Genomic DNA, 23,978 nt, shown 5'->3' with positions numbered 1-23,978 from the left:
GCCTTTGGCTCAGGTCATGATCCTAGAGTACCAGGATCAAGCCCCGAATCGGGGAGTCTGCTTCTCCCTGTGCTCCTCAGCCCACTCATGTGCATGTTCTCTCTCTCTCTCTCAAGTAAATAAAGATCTCTAAAAAAAAAAAAAAGGTTCCCCAAATTTTGATTGTTCATTGAGTTTATGAGCTGTGTGTAAGTAACTCTCTATCAACATTTATACTAAAGTAAACAGAAATGGATAATTTAACTTTTTGGTTGGTTACATGGGGGATGGAGAGATGGGTGAGTTCTTCTGATGGCAGTCCTTCTAGAATGTGGATAGCCCTTCTGAGACAGACAAGTACAGTACCCATCTCTGGTTTCAGTCCTAGCTCTGCTCTCACTTGCAGTTTGCACGAGGACAAGTCTCTTAACCTTGTAAGTCTCAGTTTACTCAATTGTAAAATTGTGCTCGCTTTGGCAGCACATATACTCAATTGCAAAATTTATCTTTTTAAAAATCAAATAGATCAAGTATGTAAAGTGTTTTGTACACTGTATTTATCATATAAGATTTTTATAAATGATAATACAGAAAGTCACAGTGGTGTGATGGTGTCACTGTTTTAGTAAGGGATGTGGGAAAGGCAGGATTTTCAGCATTTGGGCAATTTGCCAACCACTTGTAAAATGTTTTGAGTAATTTAATAATAATAATAATAATAATAAAGGTAGGGGTGCCTGGGTGGCTCAGTTGGTTAAGCATCCACCTCTTGATTTTGGCTCACCTTGTGATTTCAGTCATGAAACCCAGCCCTGTGTTGGCCTCTGTGCTGGGTGTGGAGCCTGCTTAAGATTCTCTCTCTCCCTCTTCCTCTGTTTCTCCTCCCTACACACACACACTCTCTCTCTCTCTCTTTCTATAGATAGATAGATAGATCCCTCTCTAAAAAAAATAAAATATGTAATGAAGGCAGAGATCAGATTAAGTAGACCAAACTAGAAAGAACAGTGAAGTTGAAGTAGAAAAAACTAAAAAAAGCGTATTTAATGATTTTAGTGTTAAAGAATATGAGAAAGACATGTCGAGGATAAAGCAGTGCTAAGATGTGGCGTCTGGGTGGCTCAGTCGTTAAGCGTCTGCCTTCGGCTCAGGTCATGATCCCAGGGTCCTGGGGCTCCCAGGGTCCTGGGATCGAGCCCCGCATCGGGCTCCCTGCTCCGCGGGAAACCTTCTCCCTCTCCCACTCCTCCTGCTTGTGTTCCTGCTCTCACTGTCTAAAAAAAAAGCAGTGCTAAGAAAGGGACATTTTGGGTTTGTTTTGTATAAAGGAAGAAGAAACTTGAGGGATGTTTGGCACAGAGAAAGGAATCTATGGAAAAGGAGAGATGAAATATTCAAGTGGGAGCAAGTAGATATAAAAAAGAGAGGGCAGAGTAAATTCTGAAGATATTAGGAGTGGGTGGAACGCAGTTGGGAGGTTAATTTTAGGAAAGATAAGAACATTCCTTTTGGGGCGCCTGGGTGGCTCAGTCATTGGGTATCTGCCTTCACCTCAGGTCATGGTCCCAGAGTCCTGGGATCAAGCCCCACATCAGGCTCCCTGCTCAGCGGGAAGCCTGCTTTCTCCCTCTCCCACTCTCCCTGCTTGTGTTCTCTCTCGTTGTGTCTCTGTCAAATAAATAAATAAAATCTTTAAAAAAAAAAAAGAACATTCCTTTTTCTGAGGCAGGTTGAAAGCAGATTGGAAGTGAGTGAAATGATAGATGTTGAGGGAAATATTAGGTAAGGTGAGATTTATATATGATAGAGGGAGAAGTAAAAGATAACCCAGCAACATTGAGGCACCTGCTGAGAGTAGAAGTCATGATATAATTATAGTGAATTTCATCAGCAGAACAGATTCAGGATGAGTCAGGTTTGGGGAAAGCCAATTTTGGTATAATCAAAGAAGTCTAGGTGGTATCCTCTCATTTTAAAGAACTGAACATTCTCTAGTACTTGTTGCTCAGCTCTCTGTTGCCATTTCACTAATTCATGGTATGGAGACAAGTTGATGTCTACCCAGTATGTCCCCTTCATTGTGCCATTGTGTGTCCATATACTTTAGATTGTGTTTCATATTGGGAGTTGTGTCCCATTAGTGAGGGGGATGAGATCAATTTGTAAGTTTTGGTTTGTTTTTTAAATAAACAGGCAGTATCAGAATGCAACACATCTTATAAGGTGTGGTATAAACACACTTTAGGTATAAAGTGTTTGTGGTTTTGTTTTTTAGTTAGTATATATGACATTTGTGTGTGTGTGTAGATTGGGATATAAATGTATTTCTTACTATGGGTTGCGATCAAAAAAGTTGGAATATTATTGCTTGTATACCAGTTTCTTTTACATAATACTTTTAGGGCCAGAAAAGAGAGAAAAGATTACTCTCTAAGTCAAACTTGAGTCCCAAAAGGGCAGAACAGGCATAGAAAGGTATTTCTGTGGAAAAGAGCTTTTCCTTTAGTTCTTACAGCATTAACACTGTCTCCTGTTACAGTGTTGTAACACTGACTGTCCTATTGCTTCTGCTCCTTCATGCTGCCTCCTTTTTGTTCTTCAATTTAGAAGTTACTGTTATTTTGAATCCGATGAGAGTATAGTCCAAATCTCCATGGGTACTGAGGACTGTGATGACTTCATCTGTGGTTCTTTCTTGAGTTTAAATAGCTTGGTCTTACTGGTAAAGGTTACCATCGTGTGAGTCAGGTTTCCACTTCTTTAGGAAAGTTGCCTGTGAAAATCTGGAAAGGGGAAAGTTAGGGTGGATTTTAGATAATTTACCATTTTTCTTTAGGTTGAGAGTGGGGTGGTACTGCAGAATCAGTGCCTCCCAGACTGATGATTGACCTCTTTCCTGTCTGTCAGATGCTTCCAGCCACGTATCATTTAATCCTAAAAATGGTTGTGAGGAAACAAGGCTCTTAAGTAAGCAGCTAGCTAAAGTAATCATCTTGGTAGTAGAGTAGGAGTTGAAGAGTAGTCTATCTAGTGTTAAAACCCATTCCCTTTCCACTGTAAGACACAAAACTGGATTTATATAATTTCTATGACATATACTTTACTCCACCAAATGAAGACAAAGGCACACAGGCTACAGACTGCTCTCCCCTTGGTTTGCTACTCTGCTCTTCTGTTACAATGTTTCACATGTTCCCAGTGAGAAGGGGTGGGAATTAGAGGGGTTAAACTCCATCCGGATACCTAGGTCAGTCCCGGAGTACCCCTTTTCTGCATATACTAAAATGAATTGTAGTAACGAAAGAAGTTATATGCTTAAAAAAGTTTTTTGGTTTTTTTTGTAGACTATGCCAGTTGCAATGGCTTTATTGAGAGATGTTCACAACCTTTGTCCCAAAGAAGTCTTAACATTCATTTTAGACTTAATCAAGTACAATGACAACAGAAAAAATAAGGTAAGATACTTTAACGAATATTATAAAACTACGTAGTGTTATTTTGTTTTTAAAGAGAAATATTTAGACTGTGAAATCATTGTTGAGTCCATGGTACTTGAAATTTCTAGAGATAGAAATATACAAATATGATTTATTATAATAACCAGTGGAAGACAACCCAAGATTAGTTGTTTTTTGTTTTTTTTTTTAATTGTGTTTTAAATGTTCCTTATACCTGTTCTAATGTGGAAATAGTAGTGCACCAGATTTCGAGGAGCCAACTAAAACTCGTTTTGGTGAAGTCTGACAGCCCAATTTTTATGTTTTTCTTATTTTTTATTTTACCATGGGTTGCACAGAAAACAGTTCCCTCTTGGGATAATTTGTTCATTAGTAAATTTAACCTTTTTTGTTTTTTACCATAATGTATGTTTATTAATTTATTTAGCAAATAGCTATTGAGTGCTGTGCTTCAAAAATCATTTCATTTTGTTATTCTAACAATCAGTAAATGTTTTTGAGAATATATCCTATGCTAGGAAGTATACTGTGTTAAACAGAAAGAAGAGTTGGTAGATGGCATCCAGAATTTCGTTTACTCATTAAACGTCTGTTGAACAACTGCTATATATCACAGTTTGATTCTGGACCCTCACAGATTCAACCTAATGGGGAGATCAGACAAGTAAACAGTCAACAATCTTTTATAGTGGAAATACGTATACAGAGTTTTCTAGGGAAATTCAGAGAAAGTAGTGCCTTCCAAAGGGTATAGAGAGAAAAACTCAGGGAAGTTTTGTATACAAGTGGTGATTTTCAAACTGAGTCACAAAGATGAATAGGATTTTCCAAGTGTTATTCCAGGAAGAAGGAACAGGACATAAAAAGACACATGTATCTGGTATGGCAGATGAGTCAAAACCATGAACAGTTAATGAAACATCACAACAGTAAAGAAAAAGTGACAAGTATGTTTATTAAAAAATGTTGATTAATAATGAAAATCAGGACAACCAGTTTTTCCTCAAGTCAGAGTAACATTCAAATGATTTAAGCTAAAAAGAGTCCTTAAAAAATTAGTACTTTAAAAGTACATTGTAGTTGATAGACTTTTTCTTTCCATTTTTGAATATTGTTAAAAATTTTTTTATAAGATTCCTTCCTAGTCTGCTGGTTTGTTTTGACTTTCATTTATAGTATTCCTTTCTTCCTCTACACATGAATTTCTTTTATTTGAAGATATAAGGTTAGGATTTCAGATATCAAATCAAGATTATATTCAGATAGAATGGGGAAATACTTTGTAAAATTGTTTATGTCAGTTTTCTTGTTTTGGGGGGTGCTTGTATAATTTAAATCATGGGAGTCCCAGTATAGTACTTTTACTTTGCAAAGTGATCTCACCTACCTTAATTTTAATTTCTTTAAATCTTACTTATTCTGTAGTTGACAAATGAAAGCAAAACACAGAGGTTGAGAGTCTAAAATGACACATGAAGTATAATCTGGGAATTGTGCTGTGAGCTGTTGTCACCCATCTATGTGGTGTACTTTTTAGTACACCATGCTACTTTATATGATGCTATCATCCATGTCATCATTTATGATTTTGTAAGGTGCATACTGACAGATGATTAAATTTTATACTTCATTATTTTTGCAGAACAACGTAAGACTCAATTTCTTGTAATTTTGAGAAGAAGGCTAATCAGGTGTTATAGTTAGTGGCTATAAGATTAACATACTAATCTTGGAAGATATTAAGGATAGAATAAATACAAATAATAATAATAAAATGTATTTTTTTTTGTGTTCCATGGCCTATACCAAAACATGCATAATCTAATATGATTCTCATCAGATGTCTGAGATAGATACTGTTATCTCATTTTCCCTTTGAGGAGATAGAAGCTAATAAAGCTTTACCTTAGGGTAATAGGTCACATGTGGAAATGCCAAAAAGAAGTTGGGAATCAGTGCAAAATACTTAAAAAATTTTTAACATCTCATTAATTGGGCAGAGCATGAAATTCCGTACTCTGGATAAGTTAGTTTTCAAGAAGTCTAAAATTTAATCCCCTTTAAGCCTAGTTATTAGCCATTTTATATGATAATCTTTTATGCATATATATGTATTTCTAATAAATCATATATGATTATGAAATCTGTTTAGTTAATTACAGTACACAGAACATGGGTTAAACTATTCCTGATTCCAAAGGATCACTGTTAAAAACATCAGTCAGCCTTTGCTATAGTACACTGATATTGATGCCTTCAGGGTTTTTTTTGTTTTTGTTTTTTGTAGGAATTTTCGCTATTCTGAATAGTCCCTACTTTACATGTGTTGTGCAAATTGTTTCTTCTTCCTTGTTTCTTGTAACCTTGAGGTGATCAGATAATCTAGCTTGTTCAGTTAGGATTATAGTAGCTGTGAAAATTGGACGTGGTTTGAGGGATAAATGTTAAATCTTTTGGTTTTCCTACTTCACCCACACCCCCATCTCATTTTTAATTTCTGAGTTCATTCTGTGATCTGAATACTTAGGTCAGAAATAGCAGTTAAGTAAATGGACTTTTGCTTTGTTGGCAAAGTAGTTATCAGAGGTAACAATGAAGCAATCAGAATATTTGAAGAAAACCTATAAACATAATTTGAATAATCTCTGAATGGAAAGGGTCTTTCTAAATTGGAAACCAGACTTAGAACCTGGAAAAGAAAAGGTTGATAAATGCTACAATGTTAAAATAAAATTAGCCTGGCAAAAATCCATGATTGTTTTCTCTGGCTCCAGAGGGAAGGATTAGGACTTGAGACTTAAGTTTTAGTGACTAATTTTGCAGTCATGAGAACAATTTGAAAACAAAACTTGGTCCATAGTGAACGTGTGTGGAGTATTTTTTCTTTGATTGTGTTTAATGTGTACCTTGTTATTTTCTGCCCCGTATCTGAACTACAGGCATGTGTCAGGATTCTGTCCTTATAACTGTCAATGTGAGCTTTTGCCTCACCGTGGAAGTCACGGGGCAGGTGTTCCCCCTCCATCCCCTGGCATTTTGTGTTTCCATACCACATTCCCAACACTGATGATAAAATGAGTTGCTCCAAGTTCAAATTCCCAGGCTAGAGGATCTGATTTGCTGAGTGTAAATCAAGCCACCCTAGGTTGCCTTTCAATAAATTGCTTCTCTGGGAATTGACTGGGATATGGATTTAGAAATTGTTTTGGATTGTTGTCACCTCTTTTCTCTGCTTTTCTTGCTAGATCTCCTGTTTGTATGTTATGTGTTCTACACCAGCCCTCTAGTTTCCTTTTCTTTTTACTTTATGTCTTCCTTTTTGCTTAGAATTTCAGGAACTTTTTTCAATTTTATTATTGCAATTTAATTTTGATTCTCAATCTGCATATTTTTTTCTTTTTAAAATAAGTTACACAGGGCGCCTGGGTGGCTCAGTTGGTTAAGCGACTGCCTTTGGCTCAGGTCATGATCCCGGGGTCCTGGGATCGAGTCCCACATCGGGCTCCTGGCTCAGCGGGGAGCCTGCTTCTCCCTCTGATCTTCTCCCCTCTCATGCTGTTTCTCGCTCACTCTCAAATAAATAAAATCTTTAAAAAATAAATAAATAAAAATAAAATAAGTTACACAATTGAAAGGCATACCTTTGGTTATTTCTCAGACTATGTTCATGATAGGTTTTGGATTTCCTTTCCCCTTACCAGTTTTCTTTTCCCTGCAAACTTTCCAACAGGTTGCTTTTTTCCTTTTGTTTGTTCTGGTCTTCCTTTGTTATGTTGATGGCTTCCTCAAATATCTGGTGATCCTTGGTTATAAATTTATATGTGAGTGTAGAGCTAAATAGCTGATTTCGAGCTCTGTGTTACCAGCAGGATTTGTGGCCTGTGGTCTTCCTTTGAGAAGAATCTAAGTAGGTTACTCTCACATGCAGTAGATACTAGTTGAGTAAACTAATGTATTACTAATTAGTAAGTCTCTCTCACTCTTTTTCCCAATGTATAACTACACAAAAGACATAGTTAAATAATTACCAGGGAACTTGCTTATGTTTTCAGATAATGTTTTGAAGTTATAAATATTTTATTAATTTTTGAACAGAAGTGTGAATTTTGTTTCTCGTGATTATTTTTGGCTTAGTTTTCAGATAACTATTATCGTGCTGAAATGATTGATGCCCTTGCCAACTCTGTTACGCCTGCAGTCAGTGTGAATAATGAAGTTCGAACTTTGGACAACTTAAATCCAGATGTGCGACTCATTCTTGAAGAAATCACCAGGTTTTTGAATATGGAAAAACTTCTTCCAAGTTATAGACACACCATCACTGTCAGGTATGGTAAAAGTTACTTGCTTTTATAATTATAATAGAAATTATTCTAATTATAGGAAATATAGTAAAGTAAAAGAAAATGAAAATCTTATATCATTGTACCATCACAGATATATTTTTACTATTTTAGAGAATGGCCTTCTAAATTTTTTCCTCTTGTAACTAAATACATTTTTAATTATGTGATATATATCATATACATAAATTTTTGTATTCTGCTTAGATCATAAATGCTTTCTCATGTCATCAGAAGTTCTTCATAAACATTTTTGATGTCTGCAAAATGTTTTTATCCCATTGGATATAGTATAAATTTCTCTGTATTATTAAGCTTCTTACTTAGATGACTTCACTTCTATCAACTTGTTTGTATATGGCTATCAAAAACTTCTATTTCTTTAGGGGTTTGCTAACAAAAAGTTGATCGAGTGGTTCAGATATCACCAGTTCTCATTTTCCGTGCACATTATTGACTAAATTATTGCAAAAAATTAATGTTATTAATGTTACAAAATTAAAAGATGATTCAGATCACATCAGTTTTTCAGTTTGCTGTTACAGATTGATTCCTGATGCCTGGGAAGCAAGTTTGATTCAAAATGTTTTTATAGAAATATTTAACTGTAGGGGCGCTTGGATGGCTCAGTCGTTAAGCGTCTGCCTTCGGCTCAGGTCACGATCCCAGGGTTCTGAGATCAAGCCCCGCATCGCACTCCCTGCTCGGCAGGAAGCCTACTTCTCCCTCACCCACTCCCCTTGCTTGCGTTCCTGCTCTCACTGTGTCTCTCTCTGTCAAATAAATAAAATCTTAAAAAAAAAAAAATTTCACTGTAAATACTCTTTTTCCTAGTTGTTTGAGAGCCATACGAGTGCTTCAGAAGAATGGACATGTGCCAAGTGATCCAGCTCTTTTTAAATCTTATGCAGAGTATGGCCACTTTGTGGACATTAGGATAGCAGCTTTGGAAGCAGTTGTTGATTATACTAAAGGTAATGCTTTATAAGCATTTGCTCTTGTCATTTTAGAAGGAAATGTTTACTAAATATTTAAGGCCGTCTCAGTTTTTGGGGTTTCCTATTGCAAACAAAAATAGAGATTTAAATTTTAAATTCTTTAGAAAGAATTTTGGTAAATGTAGAACTTGTATAAGAATAAGTGAGGGAAAAGAATAAAATTAGAGCTAGGTATCTTTGGTCTTTCTAAGGAGTCAGTGTATTACTCCATAGCTTTAATTACATGTTATTAAAACTGGAAGAAGATTTTTGAGAAATTTCTAACTGAGGACTCAAGAAAACATTTTGTACCTTTCAAAAATTTGTTTCTGAAAGTAAAGTGAGATATATACACGGGAGCCTCAGTAGGGGGGATTAGAAAAGGTTTTTTGAAGTTGAAGAAAAGTAAGACCAAAAAATGGCTAAGAAAATATTATATATTCAAAACATTTAAAGAAATACAGGGCAGAAAAATATAGAGATGAAAATATTAAGAATCAGTCAAGAAGAATAAAGCAGGTAGAAGAAAAGCAAAAGAGTAAAATGAAACTTCTTAAGCTAGAGTCTGATAAAATTTAAAATTTTAAGGTTAAGGAACCCAGTTATTACACAGGATAAAAGAATAATGTGGCCTGTGGCCTGTGACTTCTTCAGAATATGAAGAGTTCAAAAGACAGTGAACAAATGGCTAATGTAATGTTTAGGGAAAACTGCAATCCTACCTTCTCTTTTTTGCCAGGTTGTCACTCATGTAGCCTTAAAAATTTAGAAATACATCTCCTGTGGAACATTCTTTAAAACAGAATTCCCAAAGAATTTTCAGCTGACCTAGAAGTGAATCAAATAATAACTCAAGATTGATGAAAGTGTGAATTGAAAGACCTAGTGATGAGTGACTGTGCCTGTAAAAAAAAAACCAAAAAAACCCCAAAAAACAACTAAGCTTAAATATTTGTTAATAACATGGTTATAAAATTTAATGCAAACTTCAAAAATAATTCTTCTTTTAAAAAAGATTTTATTTCTTTGAGAGAGGGAGCACGCACGTGCAGAGGTGGGGCGATGGGCAGAGGAAGAGAGCATCTTAAGCAGATTTCACGCTGAGCAGACTCCACATTGGGCAGGAACCCCATGCAGGCTCATTCTCACGACCCTGAGACCATGACCTGAGCCAAAACCAAGAGTCGGAGGCGTAACTGACTGCACCACCCAGGTACCTCTCAAAAATAATTCTTTATAATATACAGGGGTGCCTCAGTGGCTCAGTTGGTTGAGCGTCTGACTTCAGCTCAGGTTGTGATCACAGGGACCTGGGATCAAGGCCCAAGTCGGGCTCCTCGTTCAGCAGGGAGCCTGCTTCCACTCTCCTCCCTTTGTCCCTCCCCCATTCATGCTCTGTCTCTCTCTCAAATAAATAAAATCTTTAAAAAAATAATATGCAAATATAAGAAATATTTAATTTGCCTAGAGAATTTCAGATTATCGTGCCAAAATATGGGAAGAGTGAAGAGATTAGAGTATGTTATACTTCTGACTATGGAAAGAGGAAGGAGTGAGGGAAGTTCTTTAATAGATACTGGTTAATTTTTACATGTTAGAGGAAATTACTGAAATCTTTATCATTTTTTTGGTAAATTTCAATAGAAGTATGTGTATGTATAGTCAGAAATTATAAAAGGTAAGAACAAAATAGTGTGTATATTATATATGTTGGCCTAAGTTTAGAAAGGATTGTCATTTGTTCTTTTTATTGAGGGTAACAATAATTCTTTCTCTTAAGAAATGGCGGTGAAAATAGTGATTTTTTTTTAATAGATTTTTTGTCAAGTAAAAAAATGTAATCTATCAGTCTCCTGTTTTGTTTTGACAATTTACCAATTTGTGAAATCTAGACATCCTGAGATTTAACAAATATGCCAGTATTCTCAACCTTCTTTCCCAAGATACATGAATGATGTTTACTGTCACATAAATACTAAGATTTCATGAATTAATATTACCTGAAATGAAATAGAATGCTGATATTATGATTTCCAAAAGAATGCTAATAAGTATAATTGAGAGGTGCTTCGGTATTATCTATAATTCTAGATCATTAGAAAGTGAAAAAATGGAAGATATCAGAAATAAAATTCTGATAATAAAGCTTTTCAAATCATAGAAGCATAACTTGTTGAAAAGGTGAATGGAAATTGCTAATGAGTGGTTTTATCCAGATTATTTATATTTATAGCACTATGTTATGTTATGTTGAAAAGTTAAGACTGTTCTTTACTCTTAAAATGAAAGAAACCACTTCGGTAAAAACAGTATTTCTATTGCATACTCTAATATAGTTGAGATACCAGTGGGTATCAGATTTTCCTATTAATTTGATTTAAGCATCTAGAACACAATTTTATTTAAATATATTTTGTCCATTTAGAGTTACTCATCTCTAATTTAGGGCTCCTAATAAATTATAATTTCCTTTATGTTCTATTTGTCATTGACTTGAGCATTACTGAAAAATAGGCACTTGGTCCTGTTTTATTTTTTGGCTATATACAGCACAATACCAGTGAAGTTTACAAAGTGGCCTAGTCCATAAAAAAATGTAAGAAGTTGTCTACAGCCTTCAGCTCTGATTTGAAATACAGCTAAGGCATAGCCCTAAATATTAAGTGTAAATCTTTCCTTATCACTCCTTATTTCATCTGTTACAGTTAAAAACAAATATATTTCTTTATTTTCAGTGGACAGGAGTTATGAAGAACTGCAATGGCTACTTAATATGATTCAGAATGATCCTGTACCCTATGTAAGGTTAGTTTTTGTGCTAAATTTGATTTTGCAAGTCCTAAAATAAACTGAAGAAGTTGGGAAGATTATACATGGAACAAGTTTTTATTATTTTTAAAAATAGAGGAACATGTTATACATTTATTAATGTCCTTTTTAGGGTGCTTTTTAAAAAATGGAGTATGCCTGGGTGGCTCAGTCAGTTGAGCGTCTGCCTTGGGCTCAGGTCATGATCTCAGGGTCCTGGGATGGAGCCAGCGCATCAGGCTCCCTGCTCAGCAGGGAGTCAGCTTCTCCCTCTCCCTCTGCCCTGCCGCCCAGCTTCTGCGTGTGTACATGTGCGCATGCACACTCTCTCTTTCTCTCTCTAATAAATAAATTCTTTAAAAAAATTGTGTATACCTTTGGAAAGACATTTTAAAAAATACATTGTTAATAAGCAAAGTTTATTCCCCGCAATTTTATGTACGACTTCTATTGTAATTTAAAGAAAAGCTTACATAACAGTTTGTAGTGTACATGGGCCATCTCTTATATATCCAAATTTATAATACCTGTATTGATTGATTCAGTCTACATTAAAAGTCATTGAGAGAAATGTCTTGGTGTATCCCATTTGTTCCTTTCTATCTCCTATAAAATCTCATTTTTAATCCATAGACTTAGGATTTAAAAAGTGTAATGTAAGATTTAAAATTTAGAAAATAAGCAAAAATAGAAGAAAATCCCAGTTCTGACTTAGTAACAGTTTTCATTTTTGTATTTCTTCTAGTCTTCATTTCTGTTGCTTTCTTTTGCAAAGTAGGATGTTCATAGTGTATTTGAATAGGATTAAATATTTGACCTTTTCTGTCTTCCTTTCTTTGTATATATGAGACACTTAAATTTTTGTTCATTTGTTTTAAGATTATGACTTCATAAAATAAAATTTGAATTGTGGGAAGTAACTTATAGTTATGCCCACTAGAAACAAGAACATAAACCTAGAGATGTTAATTGTCTTACTCAACCTGACACATAAGTTGACAGATGGTTCTTTTCTTCTGAAAAGACATACAGGCAAACTGCTTCTAACTTTACTGAAATGCATCTGGACATGAGGAGTCCACATAAGAGATTAAAGACATTGTCTTTGACCAACGGTAGTTTTTTGGGTTGGTTGTAGCAGTGAGCTCTTGGTTAAGTGACCTTATTATTTCAGTGTTTTATGTCTGTCTGTCTTTCAACTCTAACCATTTCATTGTTTTTTTTTATCTTTATTTTTTTTTAAAGATTTTATTTATTTGAGAGAGCAGAGCGAGAGAGCATGAGCAAGGTGAGGGGCAGAGGGTGAGGGGCAAGCAGACACCCCGCTGAGCAGGGAGCCCGATGTGGGGCTCGATCACAGGACCCTGAGATCATGACCTGCGCCGAAGGTAGACACTTACCTAAGACTGAGCCACCCAGGCGCCCCCATTTCAGTGTTTCAAATGATGCTTGTTATATGCGTATCTTTGTATAAAGTTTTGCTGTTATTATTTCATAAGTTCCTGATCTGTACAGAGTACAAAAGTTCCTTTTGTACTCTTTGACTTGTGTGTATATTTTAAATAATTTTTCTTTGTGATTGATGTGTACTAAAGGTAAGGTTAACATTGACAAAAATCTCATAATCATCAGATAAGAGGATAGGCAGGAAACCACCTTCATCTCTTACATGACAGAGTTCATGCATTTGAAAGTTTATAAGATCCTACTGATAGCAAGTAGGAACAGAAATTATAAATACAGTATAAACAAAGTGTATCATGTATTCATTTATGTTTTCAGTTCACAGCATCAGAACTAATGTTAAGGCATGTATTTCTGAGATCATGGAACTGTTTTGAAGACGATTTTAGCAGATTATAGTACTATATAATATTTGAAGTTTCTATATTTCTAAATTACATACTGTACAGTCTAAATGATTTTTTTTTGAAATTCTGTTGTGGAACTATTAAAAGCATTCAAATTTCAAGAGCACTGTTATTTATAATTGAACTGAAAATCTATTTAAAGACATAGTTCATGATTATATTTGACACTTTTCTTCTTAATTGATATGATTCATTTATATCATCAGTAGGGAAACTCTTAGTCTGTACTTAATATCATCTAGCCCATAGGTTCATTCATAGTTAAAAAATTCGGCATGTCTTTAAAAATCTTTAATGTTAATTGTCAAGACAAAAAAGAAGTGTTACCACATAACAGTTAATGTATCTGCATATTTCTTAGTATCTTGGCACATCTGTCCATATTTTTGTGTTTCTTCTTTGCTTTTAATACTTTGAATAGGAGCTCTGTCCTTTTCTCTGTGTTCCCATCATTACTTTTTCTCCCTTTTCCTTTTAGGTATAATTGACATAAAACATTATGTTAGTTTTAGGTATACAACACAGTGATTCAATATTAGCATATATTGAGAAATTGTCACCACAGTAAGTTCAGTTAACATCCTCCCCATACATAGTTACACACTTTTTTTCTTGTGTTGAGAACTTTTATGATCTGTTCTCTTAATAACTTTCAAATATGCAGCACAGTATTATTAACTATTGTCACCATGTTGTACATCACATCCCTGTGACTTATAATTGTAGTTTTGTACTCTTTGACCTGCTGCATTCATTTTGCCCCCCTTTTCCGTGCAACCACCAATCTGTTCTATTACTTTTTCTTAAACTCATTAAGTAACTACAATACAGATCTGCCATATTCCACTTTATTGATTGGATAGAATTCTTAGTCTTTAAGATGGATAAACATTTGGTATATGTCTTAAAATCAGTGGCATTACTCTCTCCTACCCCAGACACAAGCATTTTATTTTTATGGCCCTTGGTTGATCTTTAAACTCCTAATGATGAAATGGTCTTCAATAAGAACTAAATTTTTTTTTATTTTATTTTATTTATTTATTTATTTATTTTAAAGATTTTATTTATTTGAGAGAGAGAGAATGAGAGCGAGCACGAGAGGGGAGAGGGTCAGAGGGAGAAGCAGACTCCCTGCTGAGCAGGGAGCCCGATGCAGGACTCGATCCCGGGACTCCAGGATCATGACCTGAGCCGAAGGCAGTCGCTTAACCAACTGAGCCACCCAGGCGCCCACTAAATTTTTTTTTAAAGACTTATTTATTTGAGAGAGAGAGACACAGAAAGAGAGAGTGAAGGGGAGGGGCAGAGGGAGAGAATCACCAAGGAGACTCCCTGCTGAGTGTGGAGACTGACAACTGATGCAGGGCTCGATGTCACGACCCATGAGATCATGACCTGAGCTGAAATCAAGAGTTGGACGCTCAACCAACTGAGCCACCCAGGCACCCCATAAGACTTAAAATTTAAAAATATATGAGGATTTTCTCTTTTTCTTTCTCTCTTTTCTCTTTCTGTGTTTATTATGATATATATCAGAATTATTGATTTTGATAGAGTTAGATAAAGCTGAAGAATTTTAGGGTGAAACCTTAAAGTCTGGGGGAGAAAAAACCCAAATTACCTGTAATTATTCCTTGATGAAAGCATCAAGGAATGCTAAACTTGAAAATCGTTTCTGCAAGGATGCTTCCTTAATTCCCTATACTAGATCATGTCCCTGAAGTCATAATTGCCCATAAAAACCCTACAGTTCTTCCTATACTTAAGTAAAGAAATATCTCCTATATTAGAAGTATTAATTTTATAGCTGGAACTATTTGATTATCTTTGTCTCCCCCATGGGAATATAAGTTCCAAAAAGATAGGGACCATGTTTCCTTTTTGTCAGTGTCTGGAATATAGCATAGTGCCTTATATATAGTTGGTTCAATACATGTGAAATGAGTGATTGGATGCAATTTTTTCCTTTTTCCTCTAATCATATGTATGGCTTTTTTTCTAATCATATGTATGTTTAACTTCTTTCATATGTTAAAGAGAAATGATATTATCTCTCTGTTCAGAACTGTATACAGAAAAAAGCTTTAAGGTGTTTATTTTGAAATGTTGGGGAAGTTCTCAGTCTTTCATGTTGGCTTGATGTTTTAAATATGGTAATAGGGTTGTCCACTTTATATGTGTAGTTTTCTCTCAATAGAAGATTTTCAGATTATAGATTAATTCTTCATTAAGGTATCTTGAGAATTTAAACTAAATAAATGCACTTTAATTAACCTGTATAATCACCTGACCGATTACTAACGCTTTTTTTCATAAAGTTTGCTGTTCATTTTACATGTCTGATAAGATAAATAATCTAAAAAAAGGACGGGGCGCCCGGGTGGCTCCACTGGTTAAGCAGCTGCCTTCAGCTTGGGTCATGATCCCAGAGTCCTGGGATCGAGTCCCACATCAGGCTCCCGGCTCAGTGGGGAGCCTGCTTCTCCCTCTGACCTTCTCCCCTCTCATGCTGTTTTTCTCTCTCTCTCAAATGAATTTTAAAAAAAGGAAAAAAAAACTAGGTGCGTAGTTTTTAATTAATTAAATCTAGGTGTTTTATTTTTGAACTAAAATGAAATTTACATTTTTGAAAATTATAGTTTCAGTTGGCATAACTTTTTTCTTTTCCTTTTTTTCAAGATTTTATTTAAATTCAAATTCGTTAACATATAGTGTAGTATTGGTTTCAGGGGTAGAATTTAGTGATTCATCACTGGGCATGACATTTTAAAATACTCATATAAATTTGGAAAAATGCAAAATTACATTAAGAAGAAAACTTAAATAGCCTGTAATTATTTTACCCAGAAATACTTAACATTTTAGATTATTGCTTTCCAGTCATTTCTGCCCATGAATATACTTTTTATATTGATAGGAAGAACTGTTAATTATATTCTTTAAAATGGATAGGATTGTTTTAAAGATGACATGAAATTATATTTTGGTTTTGGAATGAAGCATACATATGATCACAGTGTATCCGTCCCTCAAGAGACACACATACATCCTGTGCTTTTTCTCATGAGAGATTTTGAGCATGTTTTTGGTTTTGATTTGAGTTTCTTATTGATAAGTGATTGACAATAGATTGGACTTGCCCACCAAGAAAATTCTCAACTGTTTAGGGAAATAATGTGATGCAGCAGCAAACTTATAAACCTATGACTTTCTCAGGATTTGCTTTAGGTCTGTTCCAGTTGTGTGAAGCATATGCTTATTCTGAATTTTTATGTTTAATCTCTGTAAATTTAAGCATGAGATTCTCATTGTCTTCCCTTAAACTTCATCTCCTCTGAGTATCACTTTGGGTGTTTAGTCATTTATAAGTATTTCTTTATAAAATCCTATCTTCTATCATCTAAACTTTAGAGGAAAACAGAAGTTTTGAAGCAATGTTTAATTTGATAGTAATAATACATGTACTGATCACTATTGCTCTTTCAGTGATCATTTCAAAGATATCCTCAGTTTCACTCTTTACAGTTCATTGGCACACCTACCACTTTGGTATTTGGGGTAACTGGGAAAGCAGCCGAATAGAAACTTAAGTTTTCTAATTAATGCAAACTTAAAGTATAACAACATTAACCTGCTCTAAAGAACAAACTTGTCCATATTTTTAAAGATTGTTTACCTGTAATATTGATCTATTCTTACAGATAGATTTTGAGTTCCTTAAGGACAGGAATTGTGTTTATTTATAAAGTTATGAAAATACGCATATGAAATATGCATGAAGCTATGTATCCCCTTTCATAATCCCTATCTGTAAATTGCATCTATAACTCCACTTTTTGTTCTCATAGCTTTTCAGTAGTCTTTTATACGGTCTTAAAATATCAAAGCACAAGAGGATATTAAAGTGAGAGCACATCTTTCAGTTTTACAGACATAAAATTGAAGCCAAAAGTGGTTAAGTATCTTAATCTGCAACCTAGTAGTTCCACTTTCTTTCCATGTCTTTTTCAAGTATAAATCCAGTCTGATGCCTTACCACCAACAATTAAATATAAAAACTGCCTTGGGTTCACCTTTCAGGTTAGTCATTTGTAATTACAATGTAAGTGTCTCCTCCATTTGTATCCAAGCGTTCCATTACTGTGTGGTCTTGCATCTCTTAGGCCTGGGCCTGGCTCTTATCGTTGCGCTCAGTGTTAGACTGCCGCCATTGCTTACTTGCTGTTCCTTTTCTTTTTCTATCCTCTTTCTCTTGGCGTCTCCTACTCATAGCGTTGGACATTTTCGTTTTCAGATGTTGTTTTGGTCACACTGCCCTATTTTTAGAAGACTCCATGAGTGTTCAGCTGGCCTCTCACAGGGGATAACTCCCAGTAGCAAACTTTAATTGTTACCCAACATGAGGATCCTTTCACTAATTAACTCCTCTAAACTTCGGCTCATTTTGAGGAAACCTTTTTTTTTGGGTCTCCATATTTTAAAAGCTTCTGCACATTTCTATGCTTTACAAAGATACTATAATAATGAAGTCTATATTCATTTTATTACCTCAACGTAGACTTGTTCTTCATATGTAATTTTTTTTTTTTTTTTGCCCCATTTTAAGATTTTTGTATTTACTGACCAGCCTTTCTTTAAAAATTTTTCTAAGGAGAATAAAATGTTCATTTTAGAAATGGAATGAGAAAGATTGGTTAGGAATACATAGAGTCAGGTTTTAAAGGACCTCCTTATACACTAAGGTAATTTTAGAAAAGAACAAACCCACCAGAACCTTTCTAGTGAAAAAACCATAGTAAATATTTAGGATGTGTAAAATAATGTCTTTTGAACTTAAACTTAAACACAAAAATAAATCTAAGAAGAGATGATAAAATAGGAAGGAGTTACTATAGATAATTTTCAAATGTTTTTACTTCATGGTCGGCGGAAGTTTTTTCTTTATCTTTCAGACATAAGATTCTAAACATGTTGACGAAGAACCCACCATTTACTAAGAACATGGAGTCTCCGTTATGCAATGAAGCCTTGGTAGATCAACTTTGGAAACTTATGAATTCTGGTAAGAATTTTTTAAAAAATTTTATTATTGGGGTATTTTCATTTTGCAGCAAGTTTTCAGTACTTAAAGAACTATGGTTAATATTTTATTTTTTTTTTTAAGAAGGATACCTATTACATCTGCCTTCACAGTGGTGAGTGTGGTGACATTGACTAAGGATATATTCACTCACTTTGCCTCACAAGGTGGTTGAGGAAACAAAAATATTAATTTATGTGGAAGTATTCCACATGTCTAAGGAGCTATAAATATAGACCTGCAAACTATTATTGTTATTTCTATTTCAGAAGATTATAAGGAGTTGAAAACTATATCTTCTCACCTGTTTTCCCTTGCTGCCTGGTGGCCTTTCCCAGGGGTAGCCAGTTTCCTGTGGATCCTTTCAGGAGCAGTGAATGTTGTTACTGTTCTGCACAGTGGAGACCATGGTATCTCATTCACAGTTTGAATTCACTGTATTTGGATGAGGTCAAGAGGCAGGATAGCCCAGTGCTCCTTTGTATAGGCTCTGGAACCAGTTGGATGAGGGTCAGGTCCCAGCTGAATAATTTATGAGGTGTAACTTTTCTAAGCCTGTGTATCTCCTGATGATACCTGCCTCTGCAAACTGAAAATTCACTTGAGTTACTATCTGTAAAGCACAGTACCTAGTTCATATTAAGTGCCCAAAATGTTAAACTAACAGAGTAATGATATCATTTTGCTTCTCATGTACTTGAGCTACCTGTAGTTCCTTTTTGGTAGGTCATTCATATTCTTTGCCATTTTTATTTAATTGAATTTTTGGTCTTTTCCAATTGACTTGTAAATGTTTAAAGAAAATTTGCCTTATGTATCTGATGTGTTGAAATTATAATACCGGTTTGGATTTAAAATTCAATTAAAAGGTAAATTTATTTTACTTAAAGATAAACTGTGCTGGGTAGATGGTGAGAGAGCAGTTGCTGTTCATTCCAATATGTATGTTACTCTAATATTCTCTAGAATATTAGAAAATAACTTGTTTATTTAGACAATAACTAAATAATTTAGAAAATGTTTGTTTCATTGGTGGCCACTTCACTAAATCATAACTAAATACCAAGTTCTGATTCTTTAAAAAAAAATTTTTTTTAATTATTTTATTTACTAGCATTGTGATGTTAAGTAATTGTATAACTCTGTCCCTTGGTTTCATAATCATAGTGCAGCACACCAAGTAAAAGCACCATAGCAGGTATCAAATTGAATTACAGTAGTATGGCCCTTGTCCTCAAAGTATTCAGAAAACACATTAAACCAGTTTCTACTGATAAAGCTAAATTATTTTTCTAATGGTTTCCCTAATCCCTAGAAGAATGATTGCTGCTGTTTACATAATGTTTTATATTTTGCTACTTGTGGTACCTTGAAGGATGTTATGATTACTGTCATTTAGATCTGGGGAATGAATACACAAGTTCAGGAACTTGTAAAGGATCATTTAATAGTTAATATGTGGCACAAACTATACTGTGTTGAATATATTCTTAACAAGAATGCATGATTCCATGACTGGGATGGATTATAACTTTGAGGAAAGCATAATGAATTACAAAGAATCTCTTATCACCTTCTAGGGAAGATTTCTTGAACAGAATATGTGTTTAAGATTAATGGAACAATTTCTGTAAGACATTTGAAACCCATTGGAAAGTTGTGGTTATATAAATTCAAGCTCTGATTGACTATATAAATTCAAGCTCTGACGTTTTAGTATTTAATTTTGATAGTGTTCAGTATAAAGTACAGTTGTTGCTTTGATTTGGAATTCCCTGTGGCAGTTCTCTAAACAAAACAGATCTGTAGTTGTAAACAGTTTATTGCTCAGCTCTTCGGAGTTATAAGTAAATGGGAGCAATATGAACAGTGGGAGTGGCGTGAATAGTTGGGAATAGTTTTTTGTTTTGTTTTGTTTTTAATGTTTTCAGAGGACATTGGACATTAGGGGAAATTGGTTAGAGGATTGCTCATTTCCCTTCCACTCCTGAACCTTTGGGATACATGAATGAATCTGATTTAAGACAATACCTTTTTTTTGTTGTTTAAATTTTTTTTTTTTAGTTTTTTTTTTTAAGTAATCTCTAAACTCAGTGTAAGGCTCGAACTCACAACCCCAAGATCAAGAGTCATATGCTCCACCAGCTGAGTCAGCCAGGCTCCCCATAATTTTTAAAGTTTCTTTTTATAAAATGATAATGTCAATATAATCATGTTACAGAGTTTTATCTGAACCAAAACAGAAAATATTACATAATTTTATTACATTCCCCACTATTAACATTTAAGTATATTTGGCCTTTACGGGAAAAAATTGTATGTACATAGTTGTAGTTGAAATGAAGGTATTAAACAGCATTTTATCATGATAATTTTTCACATTACTGTATATCTTCTTGTGATTATTTTTAAGAAAAAAAAAAGAAATGGTAATGAGAATTCACTTATAACAAAAGGAACTAGAACATCATCTAAGTCCCTTAATCCTACTGAACTCTGTCTGCCCCTCGCTCCCTATTGGGACTCCTTGGTCATCTGGTCATTTGAGATAAACATTGTCTTTTTTTTTTTTTTTAAGATTTTTTATTTATTTATTAGAGCACAAGCAGGTGGAGTAGCAGGTAGAGGGGGAGGGAGAAGCAGGCTCCCCTCTGAGCAAGGAGCCTGATGCGGGGCTCGATCCCAGGACCTGAGATCATGGCCTGAGCCGAAGGCAGTTGCTTAACCAACAGAGCCACCCAGGCGCCCCTGAGATAAACATTGTCTTGATTTACATATGGAGAACAAATAAACTGTGGACAATAGGGATTTAATTATATTCATTTATTTCTGTCCTATTCCCAAGTGGATTTGAGATGTGTTGACTTTGCATAGTTACAAAGTTTGTTGAACCCATTTGAAATAGTATAGAGAGACAGTATCATAGCAGTTAAGAAAAGATCATCTTAGGTGGTCATCAGCTGCTTTTGAAGAATCAAAGTTGGCTTAGCTGGTTTCAGAAACTTCTCAATAAGAGAGTAGTTGTGGTAGGATACATAACATTAGGATTTCAAAAATTGAAATTAATTTGAGAGTAAGACAAATGAACTAATTACATGAAATTATATTCATGTTCTTTTGAAATTCATATATCATTAATGAATGTTAATAATACTCTTTTTAGAAATATACCAGGGGTATTTAGAGCTGAGAGGTAAAGAAACTAGGGGCTCTTGGAAACTGAGTCATCCTAATGGCCATATACCAGAAGGAAGTTTCCCAGACTTCTACCGTTGAGATCCTAGGACTGCCTGGTCTCTGCTCTCTGCCTGGTGTGTGGTAACTCCACTCATCTTTAAGTTCTGGGTTGCTATTCTGGTATCATCCCAACTGGTTTTGTTTTGAAAACACTTACACATATACACAGCTATATATGGATGTACGTATATGTACAGATATTAGATATCTTACCCCATTCCTTAATTTTCCCACATAACTTTTACTCCCCAACATTTTGTTTTTAAAATTTTCAAAGCTTAGAAAAATTTTAAGAACAGTTCGGTGAATGACCATGTATTTTCATCTTGGTTCACTAGTTAACTTTTTACCATATGTACTTTTCCCTCTCTTTCTTTGTGTATACATACCTCTTTTTTTTTTCCTGAATTGTTTGAAAGTAAACTGCATCATGGTACTTTTCCCAAAATACTTATTCCTGAGAATAAGGACATCCTCCTACATATCCTCAATATTGTTAACATGCCCTACTCCAGTATATATCTCATAACCACATTTCCTCAGTTGTCCGCCAAAATGTTGTAGTTCTCATATAGCTTTTAAAGAATAATGCTCAGAAAGAATAAACATTTTTAAAGAGAAACTGCTTTCACATCATATGGTCTTTGTCCCTAGTTGCATAAGAATCTTAAATAAATAGGTTTATTTTTAATCACATTGTTCATAGTTCTTTTTAAAGCTTCAAGTATTCATTTATTCACCATTTATTTCTTGAGCACCTCCAGTATACCACTATACTATGTTTTGTGTGTGTAAGAATTTAATACAAATAGATAGTTGCTGAAATAAAAGAGCAAAGTACTCTAGAAATCTGAAGAATAGAACCACGAACCCTGCCTGGAGTGGCAGAATGTTTGTGCTGTGGTGACATTTGAGCTAGCTCTTAAGGAATGGAAGAGTTTGCCCAGGAGAAAGACACTTTAGGTAAGAGAATTAGATGAAAAAGCCTCAAGTTTTGAAAGGGTGTTTGACAAATAGTGTTATCTGGAAAAATAGATCAGGAGTTTGCATTTTATCATGTATACAATGAGGAACAGGTGGAGTTACGACCTGGCTCTCTTCTGTTAGCTGTATATATATTTTTTCCACACTGAAAGAAATGATTTTCCTTTCCCAAAGAAAAATATTTAAAAATTCAGAACATATGAGAATCCTACCTTTTATAGCTTTATGTAAGATACTGGATTATAGACCAACATGACAATAATTTTTAAAAAATACATTTAAAAATTAAGAACTTAGGACTTGGAGTTTATTATTGGTGCTTTGCATTTTATTTAAAACGTAAGTACTTTCTCAAGTCTTACCTGATTAATAGTGTTTTTTCATTTCTCAAGATAGAGGCCTGCATTGAAGAGATTGTATATCATTGTGAAAGAAATCTTAGCCATTACTCCCAAGTTGCTCTTCAGTGTTTGGCAATTACTGTAAGGATGACAGGAAAACATTTATGAAATTGCTCAGGACATTGATGGCTGTTTACATCATACTTTTTAGTATTTGAAGTGTACAACTATAGGGGGTAGAATGAAAGAAAACTAATTCAGCTTGGTGGAATTTGTCACATTTCAGACTAAGAAAATAGACAACTTTGATATTAACATCAGAAGATTTCAAAGTTCTGACCTTCTGGTTTCCTTCCCCCGAACACTCCTTTTTAGGAAGAAAAATGGTCAAGAAAATGAAAACATATTGGGGCGCCTGGGTGGCTCAGTTGGTTGGGCGACTGCCTTCGGCTCGGGTCATGATCCTGGAGTCCCGGGATCAAGTCCCGCATCGGGCTTCCTGCTCGGCGGGTCTGCTTCTCCCTCTGACCTTCCCCCATCTCATGTACTCTCTCTCTCTCTCATTCTCTCTCTCAAATAAATAAACAAAATCTTTAAAAAAAAAAAGAAAATGAAAACATATTAATACCTTTTTTGTAGGAAATTACATACATGTACACACACATGGATATGAGTGAAATGTTTGTACTTAGTGTAATACGCACAGAGAGATCAGGACAGAACTGCCCTATGGCAGTTCTTATTTGCCTGACTCAACTCTGTTCAGATTTACAAGCTTCTGTCATCAATAAGAAATGCTGGGTTTGTTGAAAAATGTCCTGGAAACAGTGGCTTTCAAAAGGACCTCTCTTAGCAGTTTTTTGGCTTGATCAGCTTTAGTAGCAATTACTTCAAAAA

General features: G+C 34.7%; 1 protein-coding gene across 7 annotated transcripts in view; it reads left to right on the top strand.

Annotated features, from left to right (window-relative positions):
* TAF2 (TATA-box binding protein associated factor 2) overlaps window positions 1-23,978 on the top strand; it is an 83,096-nt gene that overhangs the window by 38,657 nt on the left and 20,461 nt on the right. For all 7 annotated transcript variants that reach the window (XR_003517838.1, XM_027581847.2, XM_027581849.2 and 4 more), the window contains exons 18-22: window positions 3,324-3,434; window positions 7,572-7,765; window positions 8,615-8,754; window positions 11,493-11,562; window positions 18,392-18,501. Coding sequence is in view for 6 of the 7 variants with exons in the window: in XM_027581847.2 (XP_027437648.1) it covers window positions 3,324-3,434; window positions 7,572-7,765; window positions 8,615-8,754; window positions 11,493-11,562; window positions 18,392-18,501 (625 nt within the window). In the remaining variant the exon portion in view is untranslated. The remainder of the gene's footprint in view (window positions 1-3,323; window positions 3,435-7,571; window positions 7,766-8,614; window positions 8,755-11,492; window positions 11,563-18,391; window positions 18,502-23,978) is intronic.

The sequence above is a fragment of the Zalophus californianus genome, chromosome 4 (assembly GCF_009762305.2).
Source record: "Zalophus californianus isolate mZalCal1 chromosome 4, mZalCal1.pri.v2, whole genome shotgun sequence".
Lineage (NCBI taxonomy): Eukaryota > Metazoa > Chordata > Mammalia > Carnivora > Otariidae > Zalophus > Zalophus californianus.
This window is presented reverse-complemented; position numbering and strand designations above follow the sequence as displayed.